General features: G+C 39.3%; 1 protein-coding gene across 2 annotated transcripts; it reads right to left on the minus strand.

Annotated features, from left to right (window-relative positions):
- Window positions 1-950: 950 nt before the first annotated feature.
- LOC135263002 (cytochrome b-245 heavy chain-like) lies at window positions 951-7403 on the minus strand. Of its 2 annotated transcripts, XM_064350525.1 has the most exons (13): window positions 6935-7403; window positions 6421-6516; window positions 6198-6308; window positions 5520-5604; window positions 4704-4831; window positions 4379-4560; window positions 4156-4279; window positions 3899-3991; window positions 3519-3760; window positions 2988-3150; window positions 2611-2757; window positions 2378-2502; window positions 951-2122 (listed from the first exon to the last, which is right to left on the minus strand). In XM_064350525.1, exons 1-13 carry the CDS (start codon window positions 6977-6979, stop codon window positions 1996-1998), a joined length of 1668 nt encoding a protein of 555 aa, XP_064206595.1. In that variant the 5' UTR covers window positions 6980-7403; the 3' UTR covers window positions 951-1995. The 2 variants fall into 2 exon arrangements, with proteins under 2 accessions (XP_064206595.1, XP_064206594.1); XM_064350524.1 differs by having other exon boundaries at window positions 6421-7403.
- Window positions 7404-10489: the final 3086 nt, after the last annotated feature.

Here is a 10489-nt window from a genome sequence, read left to right on the forward strand (position 1 = left end):
GAAAGCAGTCTTCCCCGTCTATGCATAACTGTTAGCACAGAGGGAAGGTTAAAACATTACATACTTCGGAGTCAGATAACCGAGATATCATTCAATTAATCCTGCTCCAGAAGCACTGGGTATGACTACACGCGTTCCTTGGCCACTCACATACTTTGTTGTTTAGTGTATCTGAGGGGTTTCTTACAAAAGTAATTTAGAAGTTTCTCTGTTGAATAGAAAGAGCCACTAAGGCCAGTGGTGTTTGGCTCCGTAAAAGGGCTGCAGTTTTGGAATTGAGGGCTTTGAAAATACTGACCCAGATGCTGCAGAGTTTAGTACGGTAAGCGCTGCCGTAATGATGCATAGCCAGAGCAAGGCAGCCGCAGTTCTGGGTCCTTGCTGGAATGATCAGTCCTGTCCTGCTCCATTTCCCTGTGCTGCAAACCTGCCCTTGCAATACTGGTGTTCCCATGGAAACTTTTGGAAAACGTAACCATTCATGTTCCTTTTGTTTTTGCAGTTTGGCCACTGATACTTGCTCCAGCTCATGCCTGATAAGTGCCTGACAAGTCTGACTTAATTTTCAGGAAAGTTTCATTTCTCACTTTTTTTAGTGCATTTGTATTAGTGTTATACAGAGGGCTTTTTTTCACAAGGAGCGAAGGAGTGATGCTAGGGTAACAAAGAGATGTGGAGTTGACACTGTACAACTCTACATGACCTGTATCCTTCCCCATTTTACTTTATCTTGGTCCAGTTAAGGAAACGGAAAAGGTTTCCTTTAAGTACCCCACTAAGTACAATCTCATTCACTGAATCTGAATTGAATATCTTGTGTAATAGTTGACCACTTTAGTCCAGTGGCCAAGAATTAAAGTATAAAAGTTAGTAGAGTGTTACAATCTGGATTGTATACTGTTCATTCAAGTGTTTAAGTTGGTGAGAAAAGCAGAGGCGCATACGCTTAGTAAAGATTTTCTCTTGCTCCATAATAGTCCTTCGTTTAATAAGTGAAATGACAAAAGCAACACAATTTCACTGAAAAAGATTTCCCAAATATATTTACATGTATTTAAATGACAAAAGACTAGATAATGTATTTACAATATATACAGAATGTTGTAGTATTTCATTGAAATATAGAAACTCTGAGTTGAGTGGATGTTATTAAAACAACAGTGATCAAAAACAGTATCAATCCTTGGAATGATTCTGAAAATATGAAGTTGCATTTTTTATATCTGAATATATTTCTTATTTCGTATTAAATTTGTATTTAAAGCAAGAACAGGTGAATAAGCTTGTCTCAGTTCCTGTATTTACCTGCCTTTGGGTGAACATTGCATTCAACTGGTAAAGACATGATTTTGAGGTATGTAAATATTGTATTAGCCTCAAAGGCTTATAGCCTTTGTGTTCTCAGTTCACAAATACAGGAACAAGCTCCACTTGGCCATTATGCAATAGTTATCTTATATCTCTTATCTATATCTTTGATCTGCATGTTGAAAAGACACACTGATAAATGATTTATTCCTATTTACTCTAAATCATGGTTGACTTCCATGCAGCAATTTCACTCAAAAAACACAATATAATTTGCTTCTTTTTGTTACACACGCACTAGGTTGGGTGACTTACTCTCAGTCTGATACGGAAATTAAGAATGCACTTCCTTTTATGTGGTTGTGTCTTCGGCAGAGCCCATGTTCATGCAAATGAAAAGAAAGGTGGCGAGTCACAAGAAAATTAGCATTGTGTTGTGCCCACAACTGTTGTATTTGGTCTTTTGATGCATTATGAAACTTGGTATGGTCAGTCATCAGAGGACAATCTAAAGGACTGTGGACCTCCAAGGTTAGGAGTGGAAACACCTGCTCTATGATGGTTCCCTGGTAAAGATGTTGAATGCTTTCCGCAATAGATTATGCCAAAATGCTTTACCACACAATGTCACATTTTGGTGGAATGAACCATGGATTTCTTTTTGAGGATGACTTGCTGTGATTCCAATTAGAAGTTCTCCTTGTTAAAGTAGAACTGTGTTTTTCGTGGATCCACATCTGAGAACTTCATGCATTTTTTCTTCAAGGTCTTAGCAATTCCTTCAGGACCACACAAGAACGTGCCAACCACCGACCTGTACATATCCGTAACCAGGAAATGAAGAAAAAAAAACAACTGTCAAGGGCCTTCAGCATACCTTCACCAACACTGTTAGTTTTACCTGATAATGTTAAGATTTGTTTTTTTTCCTCTGAAGGAATTCAAAATACGAAGCAACTTTGAACAACATTGCTTCTAGTAATATGAATTTAGATGGCATATCACGCAAATTGAAAGCAACAAAGGAATTGATATACTATGAAAAGAAGAAGGACATATCAAAACTCACGTGGGATTCTCTTTACGAATCTGTTGAAATTCCTTGTCCCAGATGGGCCTGCCATAGTGTGTCTTCTGTTTGAGACCTGTGATGATGTCAGTGTCTTGTTCAAAGTTAACATTCACATGGTGAATCTGTGGAGACAGAAAGAAAGACCTGGGCTGTAAATGAATCTGTCTGTTCAGCTCCAAATGACTATTAATATTCTGGGTTCAAATAGTGTGGAGCCTGCCTGTACACACATGACTCTCATCCCATCCAGTGAGGTACAGTTTATAGGTAAGGAAGTCTGCCATTCCTCTCTCCTCCATCTCCATCTCAAGCAAATGCAAGAGATCTGCAAACCACTCAAAGGCATGTGTCTCCCTGCACAGCCAGTAGAGGTAGATCTAAAACCAGGAAAAAATGAATGGCTTTAAAGACCCATGAATATTTTTAAATGTATGTCAGTTAATTTATTTAAATTTCACAACAAGAAAATTTTTTGTCTAAAGCAAACTCAGAAAGCAGATTCATCATCTTCAATGCAGTAGGTAAAATTAATCTAACTAAACTAACTGGTAGTTTTTTATTTGTCAAACAAAGAGAGTTTGAACTGAGACACTTTTTCCAAAAGTACCTTTTTTGTTCTTAGTTTTGGGTTTGACTCCTTGAACTTGTACCAGACGGATTTCAGAATGGATGCAAAGGGCGTTACTCCAATTCCGCAGCCAACCAGCATACTGACTTCATAGTCAAACACATCCTCACTGGCAGTTCCAAAAGGGCCATCCACTGCCATTCTAAAGAGGAATCCATAGGTCAGCCTCCAGTAGGTCATATGACCTACTGTTGGAAATGTTTTATGGTATGTTGTTGTACAGGTGCAGGGAAGATTCCCTAGCATTTATGGATCAGCTGACACACAATGCAAGGTAAATGGAATGAGTGATCTATGCGGTTCCCACATTGGGGGAGTGTGCCTCCTGGAGGGGGAGGGGGGATCAGTGTAGCGCCTGTGAACCATGATATTCTAAAACACAACCATTATGAACACATGCTTACTAAGCTCTGTCCCATACTTAAATCACTTTGACTTCACAGAGCCATTTTTTAGACCTGCTAAAGACTCTATTCAGAAATATATGAGTGTCAGAAACATCGGCCTTACTTGGGTCCCTCAGCCCCTTCTGGCAGTTTCTCCAGAATATCGATGAGGCTTTGCGTCCAGTCACCCACAGAGCGAATGTGTACACTGAAGAAGTCTTCCTCTGGGGCAGATGTCATGGTGAAGGGGTGCCACTCCAGCTGGGAGATGGCAGGGCAGTTCAGGAAGACATACTGGCCCACTTCCATCTTAAAACTATCCTTCACCAGCTGGAGCTCGAGCACCTTCGAAGGATGGATGACAATCTGACAGAAAATAGCAAGACAATGGTATCAGTTTCTGTGTTTCCTACAGAAAAGAGAATATTAAGATGTTGTCTACTTGTTGATTAGTTGAGGTTATGTAGTTGCCTTGCAAAGTCATAGTTACCACTGCTCACTCACCTTCCTGTACCTGACAGGCTGCATGTAACGAATGAAGCGCAGCACACGTTCACACAGGTACAGGACCATGGGACCAATTACCCACATCCAAGTCTGAAGCAGAAAAGAGTGCAAGAGATCTACGATCAATGACCAGATTCACCAAGATCAATGACCCAGCCAACACATTATTGTAACAGGCCATTTTGGAACTGATACCATCAGGACCTAATTTTTGGACAAACAGCACTGGACAAAATAAGCACTGCACACATTACCTGCGGGAAACCCCCTTCAAACTGTGGAATGGGACACTCGGGCCTCTTCCCCCAGGCCAGTGGCTGGGCCTTACAGAGGGAAACATCATGATCATCAGTGTGCACCTGACCACGGACAATCCGCCTAGAGAGGATAGATAGGACAGCAAGACAGAGTGTTGGCCTGGCCAGTCAAATGGTAACACAGCTTTACAGTACAAGCCTTCGCTGAGAAATGTCATACCCGACTCCATGAATGACCAGCCCGATGAAGAAGACGATGAAGAGGTGGTGGGTATACCAGAATACCTCATAGTAGTTCCGGCGGATGACCTCCATGGATGAGGTGATGATGAGGATGAGCGCCAGAGTGATGACAACGCCTGTGAGCCCCGCGATGGTGGTGAACGCCACGATAGTCGGCGTCTGGGGCACGGGGAACCGAGCACAGAGCATTACAACTGTGCAATTCTCATGTCATTTGGATCTCACTGCCAAGCTTGCTCTGAAGTACAAATCTGCCATGCATTCAATGTGAATGATCGCACTTTAAACTAGAGGACACTCACGGTAGAGGCTGAGAGAATAGGATTCAGGTTGGTTTGATTGGAGAGGACAGTGCTTAAGTCATCATACTGTCCTTGTCGGCTGTTGTTGTACCACTCCACGTTAAATAAATGGGCAATGGTGTGCACTGCTACATAAAGATGGGCAAAAAAAATTAATGAATAAGCAAGTCATCTCCATCATTTGCACCTGCATAATGAGTGGAATATTTCCTTTTCTAGTATGTTCATTAATATATGGGGTTGAGAAAAGAAAAAGATGAATCTGTTATTTAATATTACATATCACACTACAGCAGCTCATAACTCATTGACATGGCTAAGAAATATAGAACCCAATTTTTGTCAAAATGAAATAAATATGCCTTTATTAAGTAATCATATGAATGAATGCAGCAATATAGAAAAATGAGTCACTAAATTCATGAAATATATAACAAATGTATATTCATTTTATGTTCCTCCCTCTAGACAAACTACAGACAAACTAGACAAACTTCCTTTCTTATTGCTCTATTTGGAGGACTTTTATCAGACATTGATATCAGTTTTTTTGTGCGTAGTCTGCAATCATCTACAAGCCAAGCTAAATCTTTGGTATGTGTAAATTCCCTCTGACTCAATAACTGTCACTTTGAACTGAGCCAGCTAGTGGATGAATTCACTATCAATCCTAACACTTTTCATTCCTGCTTTCGCTCCATCCATTTGTACAAGAAACGTGTTGCTGTCAACTCCCCCCCCTTAACGTTGTTAAACTGGAATTTAGAGTGATTTTATAACAATTGAGGTGGTGAGTAAATGAGGTGTGTACAATACCTGTCATTAAGCCAATCATGTAAGCCACCAGTTTGTGGAAAGTGAGGTTTTGGTCCAGCTGTTTTCTCGCTGAGGTTCCACAACACTGGAAAGGGTAACTGCAGTTATGTATGGTGATTTCCAAACAGTTGATTTTGGTAGGCCTAAGGTTTGGCCTATGTCACATTCTATGACTGTTTTTTCTTGTTTCTCACTCTTCTTTGACTTTCACTGGCACAACTCTATTCTTCACATTGACAAATACCAATAGCAGACTCCAAAGGCAATCAAAAGCCTAGATACTGAAACCTCTCTTATACCTGCACTAAGGAAGTAACTGAACACACCTGACAACAATACCTGTGAATCCATTTTTCCAAAACATTATGGTGGGGGGGGGGGGGGGGCTACATATAAAAAGTGCTGCAATTTATACATAGTGAAAATAAAATGTATAAAAATAGCCTTTAATAAAAGCTGAGAATTTGAACTGTGTGAGAATTGATTACACATCTAAAATTGTCAAGTATAGAGCCAAATACAGAAACTTTATGGAGCTCACTGTGCACACTTGAGTACTGAGCAATGTCAATGTTATGACTGATAATGACTAACTCAGTGCCCCACACACCGGAGACATTCTGTGTGGCTGCTGCCTCTCAGTGGCGCTGGAATATCAGTGTGAAACCGAAGACTCACCATTAAGGACCCCCGTACGAGTGACAGTAGGTTACGGCACACTGGCAGCAGGATCAGCATGCAGTTGAAGTTGAGAACTGCAGCTGGGGCCCGGGCCCACGGCAGTGCAGACTAAAAGGACAATAAAGAAAATGCAGAAATGCAGTATTCCTAAATCTCACTGCAGCCAGAACAAGACTCTCGCAGTGTGCTCCATTTTGCCCAGATTGTTGGTAACACTCACCCCGAGAATATGCCGTGTGTAGAAGAATCGTTCCTCCAGATTATAAAGACGATAGTAGTAGACAAAAAGAAATGTATTGATGGCCATCCACACACCCTGTGAGAACAGACACTCAGGATTGTTTAACAATGTAAAATTTAAGAGGATTACTAATCTGGTCATGCAGTTAATCACATTTAAATTGTCGTTATATTGAACAAACTATGTTTGGTACCTTTGATATTGAAGATTAAGCTACAAGTGATATTAATGTAATTTTAACGTACAACTGTCCCTTTCACTATTTATTTTAATTTTTCTTTGAACACATTGTAGGTTGTCTTAATGAATGTAGTTAATGAACATAGATCTGATGTAAATAAAAAATACCGCATGAGGTGTAGCTATACATGAAGATTAAACAACACAATATAATTTTTAAACAAGCATTTGAGGATATATAAATACAATTTTGACATATGGTGTGTTATATTGAAAAATGAAAGCTGTTATATATAGTAAAGAATTTACCTACCAGTATAGAAGCAGACAGTCCATGGCTAATAATCCATTTACTCATTTTTGGGGAAAGTATGTCACACACTTTCAACACGTCTCACTGATCAACTATGGGAGAATTTCTTCCAAGGTTTACTTATATATGATAACAGGTCAAACCACGCCTTTACCCATAGGCACGTAAAAAGGTGTAATAAACCTGGGAATGGCAGGAGAGGTCAAGCCAGTGGCAGCAGGAAACAGCAATTTTCAGGAAATGTTCTGAAAGTAATAAAACACTTCCTTTTGTTGGTACATACCATGATGTCAAAGTATCAACAGTTATCGCTGTAAGTGTCAAAGTATCAACAGTTATCACTGTACCACGTACAAAGAAAGTTAATTAGGGCCATATGTAATATTTTAAAGGGCCTTAAAGGCACCTACATTTTAAATTAATAGTAACAGAGAGAAAATGTTTGCTTACTGTTAACACATTGGCTTGCGCTGAAAATCATCCACTAAACACCACACAAAACATTTGGAAATATTGCTAGTTCCTCTGACTTTTAGCTTCAAGTAAAGAAATACACACTGGCAGCAAGGATTGAACTGACTATTCATGACCAGGTATCTTTGAAATGCAGCAAAATCAGCAGCCCTCTTTAATAATCAGATAATACATCGTGGCACATACTAGAGGGACAATCGGTGCTACTTTAAGTACCAGATAATAAACATTCTAGCCACACAGAAGTTTGTCATTCAAGTTTTTAAAACAAGTATAGAGTCAAAGGTACAGCAGCACACAGGCACTTCAGTGTAACAGGTAACAAAACTGCGCTATGATCAACCGTACAGTCACTGTTGAGGCTCCATGTAGGAATTATAGCAGCACATTCACATGATTGTTATTGATGTAGGCTAATGAACAATACAGTTGCGGCTGTGTCCAACATAACATCTTGCCTTGCATTAAACAACAGCAAACAGCACATACTATTTAAATATTTAATGTTTACAAAAAAAATAAAAAATTACCCGCCACAGATGAATGAATGCTAAATGGTTTTCCTTTCCCCACTGACAGACCTGCTTTATGCCGATCATAGTCTGTTCAGCTTCCAAATATTTCAGGGTCAATGCAAACAAACACATTTAAATCTTAAGGGTTCAGTATAGTATATAGGTTGAAACTAATTTCACATCTAACATGTCACAGGTTTCATTATTCAACTCTGTTCTTATAAAAAAACTGTCAGAAGTGTTAAAGAAATTAAAATGCATTCCTAAATTCCAGAGTGACTTAGGCCAAATCTCATATGTTAAATGCTAAGAAAAGAGTTGATTACTATCACTCTGGTTAAAATGTGTGTATAGTGCAGAACTGTGGCTGAAGTTATTTTTTAAAACCTATAACCGCTCAAGTGTGACGCCTGCCTTTGTGTATCTCTGTTGTACTAGCATACAGAGGCACAAAATGACTGGTCATGTCACTTTGTACGAGAAACCATGTGAGGAAACGAAGTAAGTTCTGAGTCACCTAGTCAGGTGATGTCACAAAGGAAGGAGGAACACATGCAGTTCAGTAGGTGAGCATTATCTTTTTTGTTCTTGGAATATTTGGTTTGTACACGTGTGCTGTTTAATTTTATTGCCTTTTTGTTGTTTGTGTTCTCTTAGTGACAAGGTTCATTTAGAGTTGGCAGAGTTTTTAGTGGATCTGGTTTGATTGAGGAACTTGGTTCTTGATTTTGTGAGGACGCTCTTAGAGATTCCGAACAGAAGTTCGGTTGAAGCGTCTTCCCTGTGGCCTGCTCTGTATCCCTGAGTCTCTTCCTGTTTAAGCCCCACTTACACCCCCATCAATAAGCTGTTACCTGCTATTGCGACACAGTAAGAATGCATTCTTCATGATATACACAGACTGTCCTTTTCTATCAAGGCACTGGTTTCACAAAGTAGTTTTTTCTTTCAATTGTAAAACATCTCGAAAATTAAAGTTAATGATGCACCGAATCCAGGAATTGGCTCGAATTTGAATACCTGTTTTAAAAAAAAAAGAGAGATTCTAGTTGCAAAGCCTGAATTTCATGTGCTTAACAGCAATGCTGATTAATGCTGCTGGAAATGTGGCATGCAACATTGGCATAATTCACTGTATGCCACGGTGAATTATGTCATGGCTGAAAAGTACATATACTGACAAATAAAAACTATAAAGGCCCAGCATTACAACATTTCACTGTGCAAGATGATGACTCCAGAAAAACAAGAGACATTAGTCATATCCTGCAATGCAGAATAATATCAAGGTGGAGGTAACACAGCATAACTGTGAACCATTTGCACCTGGAACATGTTGTTGGGCCATTTGTTTGCCTAGTGACAGTCGTTACAGTTGCAGAAGGAGGTTCTTTCAGATCATGAGATGAAAGGTGCTAAAAAATGCAATGCACTAGGAAGCAGCTATGATTCAGCTGATCCTGATCCTACAGCGGAAATGTCACACATTTATTTGAACACAGAAAGAAAAGGCTGGAATAACTGCAATGATGCTAATTTGCAGCCTGTATAATTTGCAGGCCGTTATTACGAACATGATGGTAACATTGCTCCATTGAAAATGATGTCTGCTACAGCTACTTACATGATAATGGTACCTAATATTATATACAAAGCCACAATGATGTGCCTATTGAGTAAGCACAGCCACTGGTGAATCAGGAGCATCTAGATGTGCCATACAGACATGCAAGTGGACACCCAATCCTAACGGTGTACATTGACCACACGCTTTATGAGAATGATAAGCATAGATGTACAGTGTGAAGTTTTTCATGGCAGACAGAAGACAAATTGAAGTTCTTTACTGTAATAAAGATAACTTTCTTTAAAATGTCGCATTGCTGAAAGACAGTGAAGCCAGGACATGCATGAAAATGTAGGATTCACACACACAATCCAGTTGGGCGTGTATAACAGTCTGTTCTTCGATCAACAAAGCATCCATTTCCAGGAGAACAGGGTGAATGCAAGCACATATGACATTTGATGTTTGCATTCAGAGAATTAATTGGACTTAATTGCTGTACAGCCAACTGTTTTATGTTGAATTTAGCATCTGGCAGAAGCTGAAAAGTACGGAATTGGTGCATCCCCTTTTAAAACAAAATACACAGGCATTGCTTGAAGCATGTACAAGCAAAATGTAAATTAAAGACACATGGTGCAAATCTAGATACAGTACAAGGCGTATTTACAAACCGCTACCTGTCAAGGCCATCCAGAGAGGGTGATTCATAAAAGTATATTTAAATATAAGGAGAAATGGACACCATTCTATTAGTATTTTCCCATTCGTAAACATCAGATACAGGGGCTATTTTTTGTTTTGGTTGTCAGAAAAACTTCCTCCCTCTTTCTAAATTTTTTACATTCTTAAGGTGATAAAAAAAATAAATGGACAAGATCATCGTAACAATACCAACTGCTTCTATGTAGTCAGGCAGAAGGGATATTGATTACATGAATAAATATGAATCAATTCACTTGCCTGAATCATGATTGGCAGATTGAATTGTGCTTTCTG

Source organism: Anguilla rostrata, chromosome 9 (genome assembly GCF_018555375.3).
Source record: "Anguilla rostrata isolate EN2019 chromosome 9, ASM1855537v3, whole genome shotgun sequence".
Taxonomy (NCBI): domain Eukaryota; kingdom Metazoa; phylum Chordata; class Actinopteri; order Anguilliformes; family Anguillidae; genus Anguilla; species Anguilla rostrata.

Coding starts and splice junctions, on each gene's coding strand:
- LOC135263002 (XM_064350524.1), bottom strand. CDS start 6,582: ATGACCAGATTAGTAATCCTCTTAAATTTTACATTGTTAAACAATCCT. Junction 5,605..6,197: donor TCGTACGGGGGTCCTTAATG/GTGAGTCTTCGG, acceptor TACCCTTTCCAG/TGTTGTGGAACCTCAGCGAG. Junction 3,761..3,898: donor AGCCTGTCAGGTACAGGAAG/GTGAGTGAGCAG, acceptor ATTTTCTGTCAG/ATTGTCATCCATCCTTCGAA.